General features: G+C 24.6%; 1 protein-coding gene across 1 annotated transcript in view; it reads left to right on the forward strand.

The window, feature by feature from the left end:
• The first annotated feature begins 2,393 nt into the window (after positions 1 to 2,393).
• LOC112591617 (cell growth regulator with RING finger domain protein 1-like) overlaps positions 2,394 to 27,636 on the forward strand; it is a 34,434-nt gene continuing 9,191 nt past the window's right edge. The window contains exons 1-2 of the mRNA XM_025335482.1: positions 2,394 to 2,503; positions 11,881 to 12,035. Of these exons, the coding sequence (XP_025191267.1) occupies positions 2,394 to 2,503; positions 11,881 to 12,035 (265 nt within the window). The remainder of the gene's footprint in view (positions 2,504 to 11,880; positions 12,036 to 27,636) is intronic.

A 27,636-nucleotide genomic window follows, 5' to 3' on the forward strand; every position in this document is an offset into this window, starting at 1 on the left:
AAATATATATTAAAATCTTAAATCATTATCAGTTTATAATTTTCTATATTATGGAATTATTAAAACTTCCGTTGTTATTATTCATCATTTTTAATATTTATATCATATTATAAGAATTTTCTTTTTCTACTTTGTCAACAATATGATGTATTATTATCTTTCAATTAATCTTCAGATCATTACAACCTATTGTCAAATATTGTTAAGTTATAATAGTTTTTAAAATTATAATTATAGAAGCTAATGGTTTATACCACTTTTATTTAAATAAAAAGGTTAAGAATTATATTTATATTGAATTATTACTAAATTAGTAATTATTTTGACACTTATAAATACTTATCAATTTAAAGATTCAAGGCATGACAATTGAATACAAGATTTCTCTAAAATTTATTGACTGAATTTAAAAATGTATAATGTTAATGCGCAAACATATTTTATAAGCAATTAAAGTTAAAATGTTGCTGACATTGGATAATCAAACGTATCAATATTTATGTTTACGATTTTGTTATTTTATTAATTAATCAAATGCTATTGATTGTTTAAATTTTCAAACTTAAAATATTCACTATTATTTAACACTATAACAAGTTTATTATTATTTGCTATACAAAATGATAAATGAAATCATTTTATAAAATCAAACACAGATAGTTTTTAGATCTGTTTTTAATGAAATAATTTATAATGGCTTTAAATGTATAAAGTATAATATATTTCGAATTATGTCAACTATCTCATATCACATTTTTGTTGACTTTTGATGATTAATTTTACGAATAAGTGTACAGTGTATTTTCAACACTAGTTGCGCTGGTTGAAACTATCGTCATACTTTGTCATTTAGACGGAAACCTTAAACACCTTCAAAGTGATCAAAGTGGAGCTGGCTTCGCATTTAACAATCAACGAATATCTTTTCCTTGGTCATATACGGTATTTTAGGCATATTAAGGTAAGAAAACCAATATACTTAATAAAACGTTTAATTTATCAAAATTTATTTATTATTACTAAATATTAGAACCTCCAAAATAAAATATAAATACTTATTTAAAATATATAATTATTATATACTATATTTTAGTATATAAAAACTCAGAAATGATTTATTATTGTATTTAAATGTAAACTATTATATATATTTAGTTAATACTAATATGACAAATGCAATAATTTGTATTTCTAATCATAATCTAACCGTAATCATTGAATTTTATTTTCTCAAAATAAAATCTCTATAATTTAAACTTTAAAGAATTAACTTTGATTTATGAACAATTTAATTTATCATCATAATTATTTATTTAATTAATACATTTAGCAATGAGTATTGAGTACCTATATTAAGTAGGCACTATCAGACAACTTTATAAGTATTAATAACAACCGCCAATGGCATATTAGCTATTTATATATAATATGTATATAATAAAAATAATGATATTCAGAGTTATAAAAATTATTTTTAATATTGGTTAAATTAAAGTCCGCTAAAATTATCAACCGGTTGCGCCGAAACGTAAGACCCGGCACGGCCGCGGTGTGAACATTGCCGTGCACTCTCCTCCTCCGCCGGAGGCAGTGTTCGCATTTCCCCGCCGCCCAGAACGCACGCGGACGCCGTGCAGTATCCCATTTTTTTTTTCCCCCTTTTTTTTTTTTATCGTTACCGTTGCGTTGCGCAGCGTTTCGTCTCGGCGCCCGCGTGCGAGTGTTGTTGTGAGTGTTCTGACTCGCGTTATCGCCGTTGCCGACGCGCGCCGCCTCCATCGCCACTGTTCTTTGTGGTAGCGTTTCGGACGCGGGCGACGCGTGTCTGCGCGTGCGCGCGGCGCGAGCGTGAGTGCAGCGCTACGTCAGACCGCACCACCGCAGTCCGGACTAGTGACAGTGTACGGTTACTACTGCACATCGCGCGCGAGTTGCTCGCCACCGACCGACCGACACGACCGATCGAAAATAGACGTTTATCCGCGTTTACGAATTGCGGTATTTTGTTTTTTTTCTCTCGCACGTTCGTCCCCGGTGTCCGGGCCCAATCGCCACACGAACCGGCCCCCGTCGTCACGAGTAGTTTTTCTCTAACCGTTTATCGCGTTTTTATGCGAGTTAGACCGATCGGAACACGGGGTTGCCCCGAACCCCCCGAACGGATTTTTTCCTCCACGTCCGTCTGATCGCGATAGGCACGATAACGTACATTGTTAAACGTTATAATTTCTTGACGAACTGCCAGGTGCGTTTTTTTTCGTCGTTTATTTTACAGTCGGATTTTCTTTTCTTTTTTTTGTTCACGTCTTGCCCCGACCTCAGGTCCGGCACAGCAGACCACTACCACAACCACAGCAGTTAATCTCATTCGTAATACGCTCATCGGTCTCGCGATGTTGGTCGCTATGACTGCGATGCTCGTGTCCGTGGCAGAGTTCTCCAACATACTGTCAGTTTTGGCGGTGCTCATGTGCTTTTGCGCTATGTTCCTGCTGATCATGAGGTAAGTCTGCTGCCGGTCGCGTAATCATGACGGACCAGAATAATTATCGTTGGTCTGGTTCATATTATAATATAGGTTAAGCGCTAGGCACTGTATATGGTCGGGCTAGTGTTTGGTTATCCAATAATTATCGGGTTTACAATTTTTTAGTGTACCTAGGTGGTTGCGACGTCTATACGCGTGTATAGGTAACGTATAGAGTAGGCGCAACAAGGTTCGTAAAATCAATCTGTTCTGATATTAATTGACGGGGAAAAACAAACGGTAATCGCTATCGGTTACAGTGCGTTGCACAGCATAAAATATGTCAAGATGATAACGTACCTAGCTCTAAACTTTCAATAACATCACATTAAGTATAATAATATATTATCTACCTACATTCCGACTGGTTGCATTCACTTTTCATGGACAGACCTACGTTGACTTTACGACATTCACACAGTGTATCACGGTAATACTCCTCCATGCGTTTGGTATGATTTTGATAAAAATATGTTGTCGTTTAATGTATCCATGTATGTATTCCGAGTGATTGTGTTTTCGTATTTTCGTCATTAATTAGTGTCATAAACGTGTGAACGATGCACTTCTGAAATACGAGATTATAATATCATGTGTTCATAATATAACGATAACATTGTAAATACTAAATAAAAATAGTGATCGTATTTGTGGGCCCTGATAGTGTTATATGGTGACATTACTATCAGTGCTGACGTTGTCCGTGATAAGAATAATCTCTGCAGTAATTAGATAGGTAGTACTAGAAGATCTGTAATATAATATATTATAGTCGTAGATCGTAACTATTTAATCAATGTTTATGTTCATTAATAAATTAATAATATCGTTAAAAAACTAAATGGTTTACTAATAACAGTTAGTTGTAAACAAAGAATTTTAAGTGTGCATTATTGTATATGAATGTATGAGTAATACATATTTTATATCCGTTAAAAAAAAATAAAAGAAAGAAAACAATGAGTAATTAAATAAAATTTTCAATAAGTGTGTACATACATGCTATATTATTTTTGTAGTATTACAATAATAAAATATTGTTAGGTAGAGATGTAGAGTCTTTACAAATAATTAGGCATATGTTCCTAAATATTGTTTTCAGTATACATAACTGAATTGTCTTGAAAGTTTTTATGGGGATTTTCCTATTTTTATTAAATTATAAAAAATTTAATTTGAAATTAGTATAGAATGTTTATACATAATTCGCTAGCTGTGTCTAAGACACATAGTTATACCGTAATATCGACGACTAAAATGCATAATCAAATAAACACAAGTGTATTGTCATTCGTAGTACAAGTTGTTTAACAACGTTTATATTTTATGAACCACAGGTCAATTTTACATTAAACGAGTTAAAATGCTAATTTTTCAAGACCAGTGTTTATAGTGGTGTTCGTACGGTAAAATAAAACAAGATTCTGTTTAGCATTGTGAATTATAACGGTATATTCTTGTTGTATTATAACAGTACCTTTTAGTTGTCTCGACACAATACGTTCTGCAACAATCTAAATCGGTTCTTTTACCATTAATTGAATTTTATAAGATTGCATAGAATTGGGGAAAAAATTAATTAATAATATTAAACTTCGTGATACAGAAAGATACTTCTTAAACTGTTTATATTATCTATGATCTATGACTCTAAATTCTAGATTCAAAACCCATAAAAACCACAATATTATAAATTATATATACCTATTTCAATAAATTTCATATTGTATCTTCATAATATTCACGTATTATTGTTTACGGACGTTGAAGATACAAAACTCATAAATATTTTCAAACAGATAAAAACTAAATGACACTATCATAGAAGAGTATATTTGAGAAAAAAAAATATAGATGTTAAATACATATGTGAATGGAAATTTCTGTTGAAGGAGGAGTTGCAATTAGTGGACAATTACCATCGCTAATTGACAACCTACTAATAAAATCTTGTGGATTGCAACAAGTATGGGCTAATTCGTTTATTAATATCTGATTTAATGGTATATACTTATTATATGTAACTACTTATATAACCTATCTATTGAAATATTTTTGTAGGATCTACTATACAATATATATATATATTATTCAAGATTCTCATAATCCTTTAAAATTAAGAAAATACATTCAAAAGAATGTTAAAAATACAAACATATTTGTGTATGATTGTTATAATCTCATGAATATGTTAAATAAGTTGAAACGATTCGTTTTGAATACATTTCTTTATTGATTTTATGTTTCTGCGTTATTACTTAACAAAGTAATTAATAAAAGGAATAATTCCCAAGAAGTATATTATTTCATTTCTACTTTAGTCAGTCGGTTATTTTTTGCCAGGTTTTTATAGAATTTTTGACAACAAATACAATACAGGGCACAATACAATATGAGTATGTATTTCGATTATTGTATGGATTCGAATGAAGGGAGAAATAAATATAGATAATGTATAGTGGGTGGATGTTCCATGGTACATTTATAAAAATCCGATTGTAAAAATATAGATATAAAGAAAAAGTTATTTTTATCCGCAGGTATTATATACATATATATTATATAATGAAGTTTTAATTTTCCATCCCCTTATCCCTCCTGTTATGATATTGTATAATATTATTATTATTATATTTCTCTACGGGTGACGATTCCGAGATGATAGAGTATTGTGTATACGCATTTCTTCGCGTGGATATTCGATACCATTTAAAGAGGATAGAAACATGAATTCTCATGAATTCATGCCTTACGGCTCTGTGGGATTGGATCAAAAAAAATATCTATTGGTGATAACAATAACAAAAATATTTTACTCTATTGTATCGGCACGAATTTTATATCATGCAGCCGATCGTGTTCATGCTTAATACACTATATTATTATTATTATTTATTATTATATCGTATAATATACATCGCGATGCACGACGGCAATGGTCCAATGAATCGACAACGACGACGCACGTTTAAAAAAAAAGAATAATTTTCGCTCGTCGTTGTCGTCGAGGTCAAAATGATAATCACGAGTAGAGAACAAAAATGTAGGAAAAAAAAAACCATCCGACAATAATAATGCCGCCAACGACTACGGTCGACCGATCGGCAGTCGTCCGCCCCTCTTAAATTTGTATGCAAAATCTGTGTGTTGGGCCGTGTTACGTAATTCGTACGAAAGACACGTATTTGCGTGCATGTGCGTGTAATAATGATACGTGTATTATACGATAATATTCACGTGGATGATGCTGAGGTAAAGTTTCAAAACGAAATGCCATTATAATATTATTTATATCATTGTTCAACAGTCGTAGCGTGTGAGTGTAATATTATTTTAATAATGCGTAATATATATATTATTATGTTGACGAGTAACGACGACGGAGCGTTTCACAATTTTATCGTCTTTATTTTTTAAATCGGTTAGGACAACATCCTCGAAGGAAAAAACGACACGGTACACGATAATTTTTGTGATGCACGCTAGCGACAGTCGCAGTTTTTTTCAACGAGACCGGAAAGAAAGTTGTTTCGCACCGGTTTAATTACGAGTTTTGTTTATATATTTATTTTATTCATATGGGTGTCATATGACGCTGTCTTCGCCGTTACTAGTTCATAGTAAACAGACGGACCGGCATCATAATACTGTATTATTTTTGAATTTACAAATAATTGCAATATCAAACAAACAAAATAAAAACTAAGGAAGTTATTCTGTTGTATCGTTTGCCATTACAATATCTTTGATTTTTTTAAATTACTTTAATAATTAATACATTATGATGAACATAAAATATTGTGTTACGTTATGAAACTTTTTGAATTACAATCAATTCGCTACTAGAAACCATCCTCAATATTGAAGCAATGTTTCTGGTATGGAAATGTCTTCAGGTAGAAAATAAAAAAAAATAAAAAAAACAATCATTGTAAAATTAGAATCTAATAAACAAAAACATAGCTGGATCATATGCTATTTTGCAACTATACCTCATGGGCGACACCGACATGGGTCATGGCTCATTTTAAATTCTAAGCGGAGCGATTAATGTATATTTTTTTTACAATAATGTGTGTTTAGACTGTTTAGTAAGTACTTTGAGGGTCAAAAGTAAAAAAAATTCTATTACTTTTAAATATTATCCGAAAAACAACGAAAAAGGAAGGCAACCCTCGAGGTGACCACTTTGCTATACAGAATTTAGGTATTTGAAAATGTTATTTGTGTATAAAATATTATACTCGTAATATGTAAAACTTTCTCGTGAGTTTGACGGATTCGCTAGGGATCAATTGATTTTTTCATCATACAGAAGTTTCCATTATAAGGAGACTTAAATATACAATATATACATAATATTATGTTATACAATACTGTTATTATTTTCCATTGTGAAGAGATATCTTACTAATAAAGATTTATCTTAAAAAGTTGTACCTACTACATACTTAAAAAGTTACTAGTCTTCATAAAAAAAATTTTGACTTGCATCAAATTAATTAAAATTGTTATTTTTGTATATTGTTTGTATAAATAATTAATAAATTCATCCAAATTTTAATTTCGGATTTCTATAAAAAAAAATTATATATTTTTAGATTTTTTAGTTTCAAATAAAACTATTCACTCGTAAAAGGAACTTTTTATTAAATTTTAAAGCCTTAACTTTGAACATTTTATACATCTTTAAATGCAAAATAATATGCAGATGTTCGTGGTTCTTATGAGTTTTATTAAAAATGTAAACTTAAAATGTGTGCAAAAAAAAAAAACTTTATTGCTTCAAAAGATGATATAACAGATATATACAAACAAATAAAAAATATATTGTTAAGTTAAACCCATTTATAATCTAAATTGACTTACAGATAATTAATTAAACACTTTGACAAATTCGATTTTGTTTGATAATTGTAATTCTATACTTAAATTGTTCATTTATAATAATTTAAATATATAAAAATACATAAGCTCAATCTTTTTTATAAGTGTTTGAAGTATCACGAGAATTTGTTAATTGTTTATTGTTAAAAATTCAGAAAAACTTAGTTTTAGAATTGTTATTGTACTATATATATAATGAATTTCCGATACACGTCTTTGTACTGATCAAAGGATATGTAATTATTTACAAATATTCAAATACCATACTTTTTTTTTTTTTAACAATTGTGGACATGTTATTTTATTATTAAACGAGATAGTTGTTGGCCAGGTTAAACAAGTCCTTTCATAACTACTAATCTCACTATGACTATGCTATACACAATACCAATACCGACTGAACTGGTATAGAACATTGACCCTCTCATATGTTATTAACCGTGAACTTTCTATTTCTGGTAGACACATAAACCTAGGTATATACATAATTGATTTAATTATTGTAAGAAATCAATGATATTTGCAGAGTAGTAATTTAAAAGTTGTGTTGCTGACGTTTTCAACTGTCCATTGACCAATTAATTAAACTTTTTTGTAAAATTTACAAAAAAAATAAATAGAAGTTCTAATGAAGTTTTAGGGGGAGTTTTATAATTTCGTTGAAGGCAGCATACGCAAAAGGGTACTGTGATGTAGTATGGAATTGTAAATTTCTAATACGAATAGACTTTAATTGCTGGTGTAGAAACAAATAAAACTATATGATGTTAATATAGTACGATTAGTACATCTTGAGTAGGTATTTGAAATTCTGAAAACGGGGTGTCTAAATATTTGATTTGATAGAAGGTTAAATTCTTATAGATTTTGATATTTTATAGTAAATTATTTTTAATTTGAAATAAAGTAAAGAATGCATTTTCGTTTAGAATCGATAAAAGCTAAAAAGATATTTTTTGGTTGTAAACGTTTTTTATAGTATATTGTCAATTAAATTTAGGGTTATTTTATGACCATGATTTACATTTATTTTTGTTTTTAATTATTAAGAATTTGAAATTAATGACTTAAAAAGAATTTAATTATAATTACGTTTTAAATTGGTGTTCTAATTACATATTTTACTAATTATTTCAGTGTATGTTCAGAGAATTCATAATTTTTTATTACTAATGATAGTTTAATTTGAATAAATATTTGTCTTATTTTTTTAAATTATTTCCTAATCTAGTATTTTCATATATTTTTACTTAACACATTTTATTATAAATTTTTCAAATGTATATTTAAAATTTCATCATAGATTTATGTTTAAACGTAAGTAATTCAATTATATAGAATTATAGAACATTGTTTTTTATTGGCATACGACTATTTGTTTCTTTTTAGTATTGTGTAGAATCAATTATTTTTTTTCTTTAATTTTGGGGACCTTGTAGCTTTATTTAATTATTGTTTAATTTTAATTTTAATGTTTCTCTATATTTATGTATTATTTTAACAGTTATTAATTTCTTATTAATTTTCCTCGTGAAAATGTGAAGGCTATTCTCTGGTCTTAATAGTTAATTATTTTTTTTTTAATATCTATAATATTAAACTGTCAACTTATTCTATTAACTTGATAAAAACGAAAGATATTGAAAGTAAATATTTAATTTTTTGATAAATTTCAAGAAAACTTCTGATAATAACTAAATAGTAAATACAAATATTTACACTTAATTAATAACCTAACAAAATATTGATATTATTTATTTATTAATTTTTTGATAGTCACGGTTTTAATTGGATAAGCTATCTTTATTTCGCATACAGCTATATAGTATTAAATTGTATTGGTTTACAAATTAAATAATTTTTGAAACATTAAAAATGATGTTTAAATAGGTATACCTATTTTAAAATCATTAAATTAGTTAACTTTTTTTCGGCTTATTTTTAAATTAAAAATATTTATCGTATTTAAAAAATACTTAACTATAATTTTATGATTGACAGTAATTCTGACAGTTACAATATTAATTTATCTACGTCCATCATTGTAAACGATTAAATAATACTATAGACATTAAACGATTAAACTAGTGAGTAAGGCAGTGTAAGTTAATGCGTTGATAATCCATACAGGAAATATTTTTACATCAAAATGTCAATACTAATAACCCCCAATTAAAAAGTCTTAATTTTTATTGTGATGACAAAAGTCACATAAAAATATTCACGTATTTTTATATTCTAAAAGTGAAGCAAAGAAACTTTGTGTTTTTATTATACCTATTATTTCTTTTTTTTTTTTTTCATGATTTAATTCACAATCTGTTACAAATACTCGTAGTTTTTAACTTTTTTATTGGATATAAAAAACATGCTTTTAAATAGTAATACATAAGTTTATAGTTAAGTCAATATGTTTCTCAATTGGTTCAAAAATTGGATTATTAATTATTTCGTTGAATTAAAATGTAGATTTTACGAAATTTTCTATTGAAAAAGTTTAATCAACTCCTTGGGTTTTTAAACAATTTGCTATCTTTAATTTATATATATGAAAATGTTTATATGTTATACATAACATGAAAAATAAAAAATCATCAATCAATGTAAATTTAAAAATTATATGTTTTAAATGATTAAAATTTTACTTATACTTATAGGTAAGTAAAAAGTTTTTGATAATTTTCCTGTAACCAAATTTATTCTACAATAAAAAATAAATAAATATTATTGATTATTTACTTAAAGAATAAAATTTCATAATTGAAATTAAAATAAATTATAAATAAAATAATTCTATTTAAAAACAATAATATTGAGTACTATTATGGTTTCAATATTTATCAAATCACGTTTACAAATAATGAATGATACTAAAGATTAATGTTGGCATTATATTTCAGACACGTTCAATAGATATTTTGTAATAACTAATAAGTATGTTTATAGATTAAAATTGGTAACGAGTACAATTGTTGATTCAACTTAAGTTTATTCAGTCAAATTTATGCTTTTATAAAGTTCATTTAACTAAGGTTGTTAAAAATTTATTTTAACATATTAAAATGTTTTTTTGAAGGTATAGTTCCAGCTAAATTAAAGTTTTAGATTTTCTCATGGCATGGTTATAATTGAGATTGTATTTTAATCACAAAAAAAATATTTTTTATTTAAGACGAGACATTTTTTTATTATTATATCAATTTATTTATGTGGGTTTACCTCAAATTGACCTTGTTAAAACTGCACAGTATAGTTAATAATTTTGTTTCTGGTTGAAATATAACGGGACATAGATTTATTCATTATATATATTTATATAAAATTATATTTAGGTTAATATACCATTAAAGTGTTTAGGAATTTGATAGGTAAAGAATTATTCGAGACAAAAAAATAACGGAAAATATGAAATAATTAAAAATATATATATATCGGTTGAATAATAAAAAGTAAAAAAACTTATTAACAAAGGATTGGATGAAACTCTAAATTTAATAGAAGAAGCCAATTTTAAATGACAAAAATTGCTGTGTTGAAAAATGAAGTTTATTACATTTAAAAGAATAATGAATAATTTTAAATTATCAGAGTGATGAATGGTTTTATAGTGGTGTATTTTTTATATCTAAAGACGTATTTTGTAAAAAAAAAAAAAAATAAATTATTGGTTAGGAACCTTTTATGAACTGTTTAACCCCTTACTAATTTATTTATTTCCATAAATTAACGACCAGCATTAAAATGTTTAAAATTATATATCTATATAAATGAAAATTATAATATTTGTTCATTTCTCGTTAATGCAGAATAAATATATAAGTATATAAATTAAGTATAATATATAATAATTTTTTTTATAATTTAAAATAACGTATAATAAAAATTGAATTTCAAACGAGTAGTTAGATTAATAAAATGTGTTTATTTTCAAATAGTGATCAGTATAATAATTATATATATATGTATTAGTTATTTAATTGAAAAAAGTACTGACATTTTAAAATTTCCTATACATTACACTTTTTGCATACTGCCGTTACTATTTACCAAATTATAATTTCTTTAACAAAAAAAAAAATCATACTGCTTTTTGTTAATGTTCTTAAATTAAATAATAATTATTGAATCATAGTATTTTTAGTCTACCTATTATTAATTTAAATAATAATTTAATATCTATAACAAATCGTACTATATTTTATGTTTAAGTAAATTAAAAGATTTGGGAATATTGTTATTTGATTTCTGTTCATTTACCTTTTTAATAGCCTATATTTTATCAACTAGCATTAGCTACCAATGAATCGTTTAATGAACTTAGTTCTGTTTTAATCGCTGAATTTAGAGAGAATTTATCGGCAAGTTGTGATTTATATTCTCGACAAAGATTTAGATAAAGTTTTTTTATTTTAGATTTGATATAATTTAATAACAGTCAATATATTTTTATATTGTTTACATTTTAGGAATATGACAGTATTTTGGCTGCACGGCGAAGAACTAATGTTTGGTGGTAATACAGTACATCCTGTTCAACAAAGGATACCTCAGATGAAAATGATGAAAGTCCACATACCATTCACATTTAAATTACACGAGACATCTAATTCTTCTTATTCGGGTAAATAATGTTTGTTATATAGATAAAATAATTATAAGTTTCAAAGGCAATGGATTTTAATTTATAAATTAAAATATATTGATAATTTATGTTTTTAATACATTTGATTACCATCCAATATATATTATTTTTTTAGATTAATTAAGAATATTTATAAATCAATTTTTATCGTAAATATATTTTTTGTAATTTAATGAGTGGAATGTAACCACATTAAGTCAAGCTATTGATACTAAAATTAAATATTAATTTATATATACATATAAATTAAAAGTTACATAAGTTACATTACACGTCATACTTCATTAAAATTGTTTACAATATATTATATTTATCATTAATCTGATTTTGAATTTACTTGTAAATTTTTGTTTTATTATTAAGTACCCATTTTTTAAAGGATTAATAAAATACCTAATTTCTACACGAACTAATGGAAAAGATTTGGTATATATATGTAGGTAAGTCGAAGACCAAACCCTTGGTATGTCTTGCAATGTCCTCTTACTGAAAAAAAGTCTTTGCTATTATGAAATAAATACTCATTCAAAGGTATTTATCGGCCCTCATAATGTAAATCTAGAATCATAAACAACTATAAATATATCCTATTTGCGAATAAGGATATCCTTGAGTTCTAATCGGTATTTCATAATATTTAGATACTCAATGTTTATTTCATACATTTCTATAATACCACAATAAAACATGGATTATACATAATTATAATTATATCTGTTATTAGTTAGAAACCAGAGATCATTATATTCAATCATTATATAATCTAGAGCCTATAAAGCGTCGAGATAATTGTTAATTTAATTGTATACATTTTAAATCAAATCGAATTAATGTGTTATTTACCAGTTTATTGTCTATTGTGTATATAATGTGACTGGTGAAGTTTAATTTTTCATCATTGAATTTTCACTCAATGATCTATGCAACTTGATATAAAAAAATACTTTTGCAATTCAGTAAAAATGTTTTAATTTTAAGAAGTATTTATAGTTTTATAATAATAATTTAATATGGTTTCGGTGTATGAATTTTGAACCACTTTGACGAATGTGGATGATTTATTTTATCGTTAAGCCTACTGCAGCATAGTGGTTCAAAATGTATTATTTTGAATATTTATAGCATAAATTGTGTTTTTTTAGTGTTGTTATTATTTCTATAATATGATGATAATTTGACGTACGCAATTAAATAATAATTTTAAATTATTTTGGTATTTATAGTAAAAGAGCTTATTGTAAATTTTGTTTTATAAAAAATATAATTATACTGTTTTTTTAATCTATACTTCTGAGTACAAGGTCTTTAGAACAACTCGTTTTTCGTGATGAAAACTATATATATATATATATATATTTATTTATTTAAGTTAAGACAGTATTAAAAAAGTGTATCTATACTTAAAGTACATAAAAGTATACTTCGAAATTCTTGTAATGTTTTAAGGGCTAGAATTAATATACATTTTTAACATAACCAATTTGATTTTCTTCCATAGAATTCTATGTACCATTCAAACATTATAGGAATGCCAATTTGTGAAGGTACTAAAATAGTAGAATTTGAATAAAGTATAGGACGCCAAAAATTATACATATTGTCCAATGTTATTTTTGTAAATTATTATTCTATTCATTGGCTAATATTTTTTTTATTATTACCGCAAACAAGTATTAACTCAAATGTTCTTGTTTAGCTAAATAAAACTTATTAAGTTACCTGAATGAAATATTTTTTAATATGATTATTAAACTTGTTTTTATTCCAAAATGATAATAAATAATATTATTTTAATTTATTAAGAATTTATAAAATTTTACAATTTTAAATTTATTACATTAAATTTGTTCGTTAATTGACCAGTATTAATTTTTACCATTATTCATTTATATTTCAATCTATTATAATAGTACATTAATACCATAAAATCAAGTTTTTTTGTATTTTTGAATACTCAAGTTTTTATACTAACATCATAATATAACCTTCAAACAAATAATTTTCAAACTCTTGACTGTTTTATTGTCGTGAATTTTGCCAAAGAAACATTGTGAGTGTGATTATTTTTAAATATTAACTGAATCCAATTAAATTAAGAGCTTGTAAAATCCCCGTTTACAAAGGGGACAATTAATTTTAAAAATTAATCATCGACTATTTTTTTTAAATAATTGCTTTTTTTTAACAAAGTTTATATAAAAATGTCAATTTTCAAAATTGTCTTAAAGTCTTAATGATTATGTTTTTTTTTTTTTAATTTAATACGTGCTCTGACATGTATTTTTTTCGTTTTGATATTTATTATTATTTTTTTTTGTTTTATTCAACAGAAATAAATTGAAATTAAATTAAAACTTGATTCATTAAATTAAATTAATATTTAATAATAAATTATTATGTAATCACTAATCAGTATATTATGGTATAGTATTATTTTATCTTTTATTAATGTAACTAGCAAGCTAATAATATGTATTATCGCTAAGAAATATTAATTATTAATTAATCATGAAGTACTGTTTTAATTATTTAATAGCTAAAAAAAACTAAGTGTTTCTGCTGGTTAATGGCATTGAGTATGTCACTATTATGAATGTATTAAATTTGAATTCAATGATGAATTGTTGAATATACTCGTACGAAAATAGATTTTGAACAATAAAGGCGGTGCCTCTATTACTGAAGATATTTTATATTTTTTTATTATGTTGGTATTACTATAACATATTATGTTGATCTAATTTTTTATATAAATATTGCAATCGTATATAATAATAAATATAATATTATACCTTGTATTAGTTGTTTTATTTGATTTCGCCCAAGTTAAAATTACTCTATAATTCTATCGTTTTCCATTTTACTTAAATTATAATATCTTATATTAATATATATAATGAATAGTTTTATGATTATTCACTTATTTACTCTGGATACATTTTATTTATTAATTTTTTAAACACAAGAAACTACTCAAAAATCATTACAGCAAAATTTTATTTTTAATTCCAGTTTGAATTTAATAATTTATGAGATATTATGATAAATCTTGTTTTTAATTTTCAAACTTTTGAATAGAACAAAACTAAAAAAAGTCTATAAATGGCCTAATTAGATAAGTTACAACGTTTATTCATTTTTAAATAATAAAAAAAAAATATGTTTAAAACAGCAGTCATGCGTAAATATTTTCTTATTATATTTTAATTATTTTCTGGTTAATATGAAAAGTACTGCGAATTTCTAATTCTTAATCCAACCACAAAGTACTAACTTCGATCTAATTTTATATCAGAAACTATTTTTAAAGTTGAACTTAAATTTTGCACTTATCTACATTCCTTGCTTAAGATCCATCTTTCAGGTGTCAAAATCTACCGCTTCACCTGTAATTAAGGTTAATACTTTTTCATTAGATGTAAATATCTCGTTGGATAATTCTTACTTAAAGATGTATTTAATAAAGAATTTTTCATTTTTTACTCCTTCTTTGGGTGTACGGCGTACCTATTATTCCTGACGTTATTTCCAAAAAACTTTTCCTGGCCTCCTCTTAACTCCACTTTTTTGTGGTCACTTGTAATACATTATTAAATCCAACAAGCTTCCGCTATATAAAACTAACTTCCCCATCTCTAGTAATTTCCTCTATTAGCCACTTAAACCATATACTAGCATTTCTAACATATTTTTTCTAATATCTTACCCACTGCATCATTATACATGTGACCGAACGCTTCGTAATAATTGAAACGTTTAAAACAATATTATTATTATTAAATAAATTGCTTATCGACACTCCCTCACTTTCTGGCCTCCAAGCTCTCTCTTCTAATGTATTCAAATCATAAACTTCTTCTCTCTTTTATATTCTTTAATAGAAACAAACTTTGACATTTAATTTTTATAGGTAATTAGCCTTTCAGAAAAAGCGGTATCAAATTCTTTAAAAAATTAACCATATTTATCGCATTTTTAGGATACTCTCCTTGAATAAAAATGTCGTAGTCTAATTTCATCTCCAGCCTCTAAACTTTTTTAATCAACTTATTGCTTAAATACTAGAGAACATTCTAGCTTAATTTCAGCACCTAGTATAAAAATATACACCCAACCATTTTACTACAACTCAAGTTCACAATCATAATCTCTATAGGACATACATAACATCGTTCTCCCGTCATCGATTGGCCCAACCTTATTACCATTTCATTCCTTCAAACTTTCATTGAATGACTCCTTCCGCTGTACACTCCACAACATCCATATGAATTATAACTTATCTTCAACTTCCTTAATTTCAGTAGTATAATATCATCTCAAAAAAATATTTCATTTTTTTACTACTTTTTTTAAACCATATTGGATGTATAATTTAATTTTTCTCTCTTTTTTATACATCATTTATATTTTTCAAATTAAATTGAATTCAATATTTTAATTATTGAAACAAATTAACAAGCAAAATTAAAATTAAAAAACTAAAACAAAATTGCATAAAAAATATATTTTCAAATATTTGAAAAAAAAAAAGTTGAATCAGTTTTATCAATTACTTTGTTAAAACTTAACAAAGCATAATACTATAAATATTATTCGTTTAATTAAGCAAAGTCTTAATTCATTAAATAATAATTTATAAAATTAAATTCTTATTTTTCTTGAACTAAATCGATTTAAATTATAGATAGGTGTGAACTGTGAATATTTGCTTTCTGTAACAGCCAATAGATAATTGTTGTAAAGTTTCTAGATATTCATCTAAATTTCAATCGAATATATTATATTTGTATTTATGTATTAAGATTAAATTATATACATGTAAAAATTAAATAAAAAAACATTTTTTTAAAGTTTATTGGCATAAAAATGTAAATCTATATTTATGTAATATATTTACACTAAAAAATATAAATTTAACCTAGCTTAGTTTAAAATTATTATTCAATTTTTTTCGGGATTTTTTCACTATTGAGACTATTTTTTATACACTTTTTCATTTTTCTATTTGACTTCAATAATTATATAGGTAGTTCAAATAGGTACAATATTTAACATGTATGCACATTGTACATTTTAAAGAATCAAAAACAATTTCGGTATTAGTATCTTATTAACTGAATATAATGATATAATAAAAGTAAAATGTGTGACATTCACAACAAAATATGAATTGATGGTGATCAGACAGAAAACTGAGAAAAGAAAGTAAAAAGAAAGTGGTTTTTGTTAGTGCAATATATTATTATAATCTAGCTGTGAATGTTACGTTATATCTGACTTCATACAAACTTTATTACTGTTCAAATTCTAGAAAGTATTTTATGGATGTCTGAATCAAAAATCTGGGTATATTATGTTAAGTTTTTCTTTCTATTTTAATAAATGTTTCATAAATTACAGCTATTTTTAATCTAACTGTTATTATAACGTGCTTATGAGAGTCGCACGTATTACTTTATATACTTTGGTTTTCAACAATATTTTGATCTTAGTACTTTGATTTTAATTATATTGCAAGTTTCTTGATAATACTCCTTTCAGAATCTAAAATGAGTAAAATGATTAAATAGAATTTATTATTAGTGTTCCTTTAATATATTCAAGGATATAAACATAGGGGGGTGCTTGGGGGTGCTTAGCACCCCCAATTTCCTGTAAAATTTATTTCAGTATTTTATCAATCATTTGAAAATTATTGTGATTCATTGGGTTGGAATTTTTTTTCCATTACAAATAGACAATATGTAGCTTATGAATTCACGATTAATAATGTATTGATTGTATTGTAAATGAATGCACGTTTCACTGTTCCAGTTTTCGTCTAAACGTTGAACATTAACAGCAATCATATAATAAAAATTTGCATTATCTAACAGAAAATTAAATCTTGTCTAAATTAATTAGTGATTAGATATTATTATTATTATATATATATATAATATAAATACATTTTAATATTAATTATAATAATTAATAATTACAAATTATTAGAATGCAGTTTATTATGGTATTAGGGAGGTGTGGGGGGCAAAGCTAAGCCCCCCACGGATCTGTTTACTGTAAATTATTCCAGCGCCCCCTAAATTCACACCCAATGTGCGCCTATGGATATAAAGCAATTGAGTCGTTGTGATTTTTTTTTAACATTTAAACATGTAGGTATTTAATCATATTAAATAAAATTGTTAAAATAAATTTAGTCTTATATTGTGCAAAACTGTTTCTCCAATTTTTTAAACTGTTAAAATTTATGTTAGTGAGATTTTAATAAAAATAGTTTTCTTCCTATATTTTTTATGTATTTTATGTTTCCTTGCATTAATTATTATTTCATATATTTTGATAACTACTTTTCAATTTTATAGGTATCGATTTTCTTAAATTAGTTGTGTAAATTTACATTAAGCATTTAAAATTATTATTATTATGCCATATAGGTACGAATCGTAGTTATTATTGAGTATATATTTAACTTCTTAAATCTTGAAAATATGCTATTTATGAAGCATGGCGATAATTAATTAAATAGTATATGAACTAAAATAGTATACATTTTAATATTTTTAATGTATTCATGTTATATTTTACATCTATGAATATTTAATGAACATCATACAGTAATTAATTTAATTTTATACTTGTTTCATAGTTAGTTAGACCGTATATTTAATTTCCTCGACTAATAATTGTTTATTATGGCCTTTAACTAGTACTAATTCGTCATATTAGTGATACGAGTGCGTGATTTAAACTTACATGTAAATATAAAATAAATGTTTTCCAAACATAATATAAACATTTTTAGAATAATATATACTTTATTTTACGTTTCCGCAAATGCGATCATGAATATTAAAATTTAATGACTTTCGATAAAAATATTTTAATGAAGTACTAAATAATTACATTCAATAAAAACAAAGTTTAAAATAGTATGTTTTTTTTAAATTTCTAATAATAATAGCAATATTATTTGCTTTTTTTTTATTTTATTGTTTGTTTTAATATTATGATATGATTAATATCATGATAATTAATAAAAAGGAAATAATTTATATTATGTCATTTTATCTATGTTTATTATTAAGTGATAATGAATTATACACAAGTAGATACATCAATTTTATGTTAAGTTAGTTTTGAAATCATTCTCACGCTTAATATTACTAGTAAAGATAATAAAAAAATAAAATAATCTTATTTTTTCAAAGTTAATTATCTGGATTTATAAGCCAATGTAATACCATAGATCATAGACTATAACTAATTGCGTATGACAATAATATGCAGCAGTCAGTATAACAATGTTTAGTGTATAAACTATACAATAATTAATAATAACAATAATAATTATAGAAGAAAAGTCCATAGATAATAAAAAAAAAAAAATTAGTAAACGTTTGAAGAAAAATAAACAATTAAAGTTACTGACCACGAATTTAAACAAAAATACAAAAATGTTTTATTTTTGTCGTTTTTTCTATATTTTAGAGAATCAATTAAAAAAAAAAGTTTTAAAACGTTATCCAGCATTTTATTATTATTATCAATTTTATTATACAAATGTCAGTTTTTAAACGTAAATAATATGTACTTACCTAGTAATAAGTTATCAAAGAAAGGTATAGTGAATTCACTATAGATTAGTTCTATTCTTTTATTCATTTATTGGGTACCTATGCAATTAATTATACTTTTTATTTTAATATTTTCATGAATTTTGAATTTTGAATTTTTATTTCCGGAGTATCTCTTATAAAATGGAAACAATGATTTCTATTGTTTTAATTGTATTATTAAACTGTTATTAAATACGTAGCACCTTCCTGGATAATATTAACATATTGCCGCCAATGCTTACTCTTTAGCGAACATACTAAACAATAAAATTCTTAATAGTAAAACGTTAAAATATTACGTGTATTAATTTATTATTTGTATAAAAGTATGGTTATTACTACATTAACATAAATGTAGTGAATGAAGGTCGGTTGAGAACCAATTATTAAAATATTTATTAGTTTATACTGTTTATAGTTTTCATTAATTATTACTTCCCCCTTTAATGTTTTTGAAAATTGTTAATTTAAGAAAATCATGTAATTTATCTATACATTTTTTATCAACTTACCATAATATTATTGAGTCTTCGACAACGTGTACATATGACATATCCATTAAAATTTGAAATCATTTAATTAGGAACTAAAACAATAAATTTATGTGCCTATAATAAGCAATAATGAAAGAAAGAAATTAGGTAAATCTAGTATGATATATAATAAGTACATAATATATAACTAAATTGTAGGTTTACAATTTACTATTTTACTTGGTTTTGTCAACAACCAGTTTTCGTAAATTTTCCATATTATATGTTCTCGATAAATATAAACTAAACAATTTTTAATATACTATTAAATCAGCATTTTTGATAGAATAAAAAAGTATTATTTATTGGTAATATTTTTTTTTTTTTGAAGTTTTTACTTTTTTATAACAACAATTTTTTTAAATATTTTCTGATAGTATCGATATATAAAAGTCGTATTTTAAACTATTAATTAATAATAAGTCATTGATATTAATTATTATTTTGATGAGTCAAGTGGCGTGAAACAAGTACACCACAAAATGTTTGTCAACTTGATACTCGTTTAAATTTCTCAGAAAAATATTCTGTTTAAGAATAGAAATTAAAAATGTATACTGTCTTTTAAATAGTATAAATATTAATTAAATTAACGATAAAAAAAAAAGTAAAAAGAGCAATTTTTTTTCAAAAATGTGTTTTATATCAAGACTTCAAATTATAAAAAACAATATTTTTAAAACCGTTAATTATTTTCCAGATAGTAGAGATAATGAGTGTTGTTAAATCTGCCTGTATATTGAAATATATTTATTAATTATTTATATTTTTATTTATTTATAATTTATTAAAATACAGGAAAAGGTACCTTATACTTATCTATATATTTTCAATAATGGAAATTATGAATTATATTTTATTTTTATTTATTTATTTTTATTAAAATATTTCGTTACCTACCAATAAAACTTATTGTATTCATGAATACTATTAATTTTAATCGATTCCGCCAAATTTCTAAAATATATCTTATTAAATAAAAATACATTGAAAATTAATATATTATAACTGATTAAAATAATAACTATAAAAAAATTAACGATTTGCAAGTTAACTGACAGAAAACCAAAATACAACGATGTAGCTGTAGCACCGTACTTCGTTCGAGTGAAGAATGTCTTAAGCCCATTTCCGATTCTATAAGTTAATTAACAACTGTGTTTTTAATTTTATAATAATTAAAAAATACGCACATAAAGGTATAAAAAGAATACCACCTGTGAACGACGAGTATAAATAACGAATTAAACTAAGGTTAAACCACAATTTAAATGGGCTTCGAAGTGCACGGGGATAACTGTTATATTACTTGACCCCGTATAAGCTCAAAAAACAAGTAATATAGTTCATTAAAAAATATTAGAATATCAATTGAAACGTTGACGAATACTTTAAAAAAAAGCTGTTTTTAAATGACCAAAAACATGTGCACAGCAATGCCAGGCGAGACAACTATATAAAGTTGATATGTTGGAAATATCATCTATAGATCAAATCAAAAAACTAAAAATATTATTTATCCGCGTTACGCTAAATGTTAACATTAGGCAACTAAATTTATCACTAATGTATTTTGTACAGTCAACAAAGTGCACTGTTACAATAATTAGTATACATTTAATCACATATTATACCATTTAAATGTTTCTTTATTATCTGATATTTATAAAATGTATTGTCGTAATTTTGTGATACTAATTAAAATTAAAAAATATTAAGTGTCAATTTATCATTAAAGAAATTTAAAAACTTTAACAAATATTCATAGAAAAAACTAATAAAACTATAGTATCAATTTAAAATGTACTATACCATTTATATATAAAAAAAATGTATTTTCCAAGACACAAAATGTGTTACTTAAAATAATATACTTGATTATTATTTTACTTTTAGTTGGAATGAACAGTAAGCTTAAAACATTATTAACTGTGTATGAAAAAGTATTGGCTTAAATTTTAAATGACATGTATGTATGTAAATATTTTATCACTTAAAAATATTACACGAGTATTTTTGTAGTTCGTAAATGATTAAAAATAATTTATTGTTCTTCAACACCTGAAAAATGTAAACAGTTGTATAGTGTTTATTAATAATCTATATTGAGTCATCGACAACATTTCTATTTTCTAAAAATTAAAGTGTGTTTGAATTAAAATTATTGATTTTTCGTTTAATTGTAATATATAATAAATTACTTTTTATGTCGATAATTTATTATTTATAGATTGATTAAATATTATTTATTAAGAAAGTTGGAATTTTTTTTATATTTTAAACATAATATTTCATTTACTTTTTATAGCTTCACACATTGTTGAAGATTTTTCTATTGTTTAATATAATTACAATTATTTATGTTGGTTTATTATTTTTAGTGTATTTTGTTAAGTTTATTTGTGAAAACTGTTTTGGATGAATAGAATACATAAGAATTAGTATTAATATCTAAAACCAGTTGTACTCGTATAATTAGTTCCAATCAAAAAAATTACTTCCATTACATTTTTTTTTTTTTATTTACACGTTTAAATATCATAATATAATAAATTATTATTGATTACTTAGACTAATATTTTTTTTATTAATAAAGCATAAATTTTCAAGAAGGAGGTGGTCAGGATAATATAGAGTCGATCTTTTCGATGCATTACTGCTTTCAATGGATTTTACAAAATTTGTACCTTAAGAGTTAATACTTGCAAATACTTAAAAGTTATTTTTTAAGGCTAATACGATTAATAATATATTTTTTTTATTTATAAAACTATTTGGTCTTATCAGAATAATAAAATATCAGATTAAATCAAATACATTTTAATAAATTGAATATATTTTTAAATCTATTAACAAAATATTGGCATAATTTTAGTGATAAGTAATTTTTATAAAATATTAGAACATATTTTCACCACTAGTTTCTTATATATTGATAGAATGTTAAAAATAAAGAATAGGTGCATTTTATCATGGAAATTATTTGACATTGAAATTATCAACGGTCATTGTGTGCGCGACATTCACTCATCGGAACAGTTCTAATAAAGTGTCAATACTCGAAACTTGAAGGGCGTGATTTAAGTACACTATATTGTAATGTATTAGTAGGTATTAAGTTAGGTATCTATTTGTTATAGCCTCCTATATTTTTGTGTCCATGATACTACAATATATAGAGTAATGTGTATATTTTATTCGTATACAAATTCTCTGATTAGTTACACTCTTATGACTATGCATATTTTTTATAATTGATTATATTATTAATTATTATCATCAATTTATTTCAATAAACTGCAGCTATCAATTATCATATTATATAATAACTTACTGTTTAAATGTGTTTTATTATTATTTTAAACTGCCAATATTTAATTTTCTTAAATATGAGGCTGAATATTTTTATAAATTACTTTTAATTATTAAATTATAACTGTTTTAGTTTATATTGTATCTATTTAAAAATTAAAAAAATATAGTAATTAAAATATTTATTTTAAATTAAAATTACGTAATTTATAATACAAATAGTAAAAGAAAAAAATTTAATTTTCTGAACATTTTGTTCACCCGCTCCAATCATAACAGCATACATGTTTATATTATATCTACTTGGCTATAAGACAGACTTTTCTAAGCCATGTAGGTGGGGTCGGCACGATGACTCTGAAGGTTACATCATGACGACACATCCCAGGTTATAATTACTTACGCTTTACAGTATGGTTCTCTTTCAAGGTTTTTAAGTGGCATGAAATAAACAATGATACGATTGCATGTAGCTCTATAGTACCTGTGAATATATATATATATATATATTTATTATATACCATGAGATAATAAAATATTAACACTAAGATTATGAAGTTCAACTCCTACTCAAATTTAAAAATGCAAAACAGGGCGACAGCCTCCCCCCTGTTGTATCCGTATAACCTAATCTTGCTATTCAATTAATCTTATACGAATACTAATATTCAGTAAATTATAATTACTTAAAATAATATTTTTGTGATTTTTGGATACATCTTTGTATATAAAGATTAAGCGTACAACAAATTTGATTTTGCTCATGTTTGTGATTTAGTCCAACTTAAAATATAAGATAGTTCAAATCTTCATTAAAGATATATAAGGCTTGAGAGAGTGAGAGAGAGTGAGAGAGAGAGAAGGAAATAATAACCGCTATGATTTTAGGATACTGTATAGTGCGCCTGATGTTGTGTTATAATTCTAATTATAACTCTAAAAATTACTATAAGGTATTATTCAATAATTTCGATTTTGTGGCAACAACAGATAATGGATGACGGTCAGAAAATAATATGGATAATATTATAAATTTTTATAATTTAAAATTATAAAAAAAGTTAAAAATTAACGTTATTTCTTTCATTAATAAAATTAAATTTTCATGTTATCAATTAAAATCTTTATAATAACTAAGTATAGGATTAATTTCAATGGATTATAATAGCTACAGCAACGCGTAGCCGGGTCAGCTAGTATGAATATATTTTAATAATTTGCCAAAATATCGATTTGAAGTTGCCAAGATTAAAAACCAGTTCGCAATTATTTGCTTTGTTACATTTTGTATTTCTTTAGCTTAGATTATGTATACATCAAGTATTAAATCTTATACTTATGTGCATTCGTGTTAATATCCCTCTAAACATCTCATTTAGTCAGCCAAATAGAACTTTTATGCATTTCCTATTCGCTTATCTACGATATACTCGTATATATTTATAATGCAATATAATATTATAAATTTTCATCAATTTATGGTTCAAAGACATTGTGTTACGTTTCATGTAAAATATATAAGAAGGTTGTTCAGGTAACTTGCCACTGCGAAGAACACGATTCTACCCCACGCGTGTATAACACATGTACAAGACACACCGTTTGTGGCACAATACGATGAAGGATCATGTATAGCTTTTCCAACAGACACCACAAGGTGGTGTATGTATATTCTATTCATATTGTTATATTAACAGCCTCACCTACAGCGATTTCAAAACGATTGTTAACACCACGCAAAAATGAGACTATTACCTATGAGAATAGGTTTTCAACGGGGTATAATATTATTATTATACACTTATAAATACGTGTAAAATAATTTAATTATATTAGCTTATTATACATTATATATTATTATTCAGTCATGCAAAGTAAATACTTTATAATCCGAGTGCATGTTTATTATACAGGCTACTTAGAATACATCTTTGGATTGGTTATCAATTCTTGATATTGTTGCTCTTTTTACAATGCATTCGTATTATATTTTATTTGAAACACATATTTCTTTATTGTGCATCATTTGAAGAATGTATTAACATTTATTATTTTGTTCCATGTACGTAAAAACTACTAGATATGAGTGTATGACATTATTGTTATTTATAAATATTTCATTTGTTCTTAAAAATGAACTAATGTTGTTAACGCTTTGAAATTTGATTAAATAATTAATAATTATAATTTTGGCAAAATCCCACTTGTAAACTTATTGTATATTATATGTTAATTAAAATATTTAGAGAAAACATGTCTCTGCCAATTTATTAGATCATTAGAATATTTTTTTTTTTATATAAATCTTTTTATATTGTAGATAGGTACTTTAAAAATTATATTTTTAGACTCTAAATAAGGATGGGCTGAGCTAGAACATGGTTAGCAATAATATCTGCTTGCTAACTATCATAAAACACTTTTGGACAAAAAAATTAAATCAAGATAGGTATACATAATATAGATACCTATAATTGATTAATTTATTGAAAATTTAAACTCAATGATTTAAAATTAATTCAATTTTTTATGTTAGATACTGATAGATAATTTTTTTAAATACACCCATAAGTTAAAAAAAAAACAAAACAAAATTAACCAAGTCGTATTAACTTTTAACAAAATGTTGACCATTTTTTCTAACGCAAATAGCTTCAACTTTCAAATCAAATCCATGAAAGCGAGTGAATGCTCAACACTCATTCACTTTATTCTTTTTATATATTTTATTAAAAGTATATGGAGCTATAAACATCAAGCGTAGAAAAAAAATAAAAACATTTATTCAATAAAAAATGTAATACCTGATTCCTCACGCACATTTGACAAATTCGACATGGAAAAACATCTTAACAACCTCGTCTGTATAATAATACAATCGAATTGTTTCATTTTTTTTGTGACGATGAAAAATGTCCTTAAAAAATATCCGTTGTAAGCGATAACCGCTAGTTGTAAAACAATTTAGCATCCTTGTAATTCATTGTAAATAACAAAGAAAAGAAAAAACGTACGTGATGCATCCATAGTTAATATGTTGAAGGCGTGTTAGTACACATTATAATTTTGAAACCAGGATTCAAACTTGAATATTTGGTTTTGTTTCAACCGGTTTTAGCCGTCTAATCAGATTATTGTGAGTAGGTTTGTGTTATGTGTATAAAATATACGTCAAAAAAGCTTATAGGTTGATGTCTGATGACGTGAAACAATATAAGTACCTATGTACTAGTTTATTTTTAACAATTACAACAAAGAAGATTTCGAGCTCATTTTGAAATTAAAAATTTCTCATGCTATAATTTAGTTTCTAACATGAATATTAATATATGAAAAAATCAATACTAAATGATATAGGCTTAAAATAATTTTATAAGTAATATAGATGTTTGTTCACTTCGTATGAAATTCGTATCTATTTATTTTGTTTTCATAAAGTTAAAATGCATATTATGTCGAATAGTGAATACAAATATGATTTTTTTTAACACCCGATGCAATTTTAATTGCTGTACTTAGAAACTTTATTAAAATTAATTATTATTTATAATTTTTACTTAAAGTAATACAATAAATAAATTATTTTGAATATAAAATTATAACTTGGCTAGAAAATAGTAGAGAAGGTACTCTTTGGCAAAACCCCTTAAAAAGACACACTTATTTAAATAATGATTCTACTTTGTAAAATTCACATAATTCAATTTAATATTTTTAATTTAGAAAAATATATAAATCTTATTATTTTTTTAAAATTTAATTTTAAAACCTTCATGAGTATTTTAAATTATTCTTATTTCATATTTGGGGTTTTAATTTTATTTTAACAGACCTTTTGAAAAAGTTTGATTGTTAATTTAAATCTTCTTGAAGGTATACTTTCTAATAGCATATTTAAAATCAAATCCCAGGAAACGTTTTTAATCCATTCCGGAAAATGTAATTTTATTTTAAATGGTAGACCCTTGATAAATCCTAATTTAAAAACAGTTGATTTATGTTCTTTTAATTTTAATCTCAGGTCATATAATGTGCTTTATTGTATCATCATGAAAATTGCTATTCTAGTTTTATAAAATTACTTATTTTTTCTGTATTTATAATTCTGCAGTA

This window comes from Melanaphis sacchari, unplaced genomic scaffold (genome assembly GCF_002803265.2).
Source record: "Melanaphis sacchari strain LSU unplaced genomic scaffold, SCAv2.0 Contig13_pilon_pilon, whole genome shotgun sequence".
Lineage (NCBI taxonomy): Eukaryota > Metazoa > Arthropoda > Insecta > Hemiptera > Aphididae > Melanaphis > Melanaphis sacchari.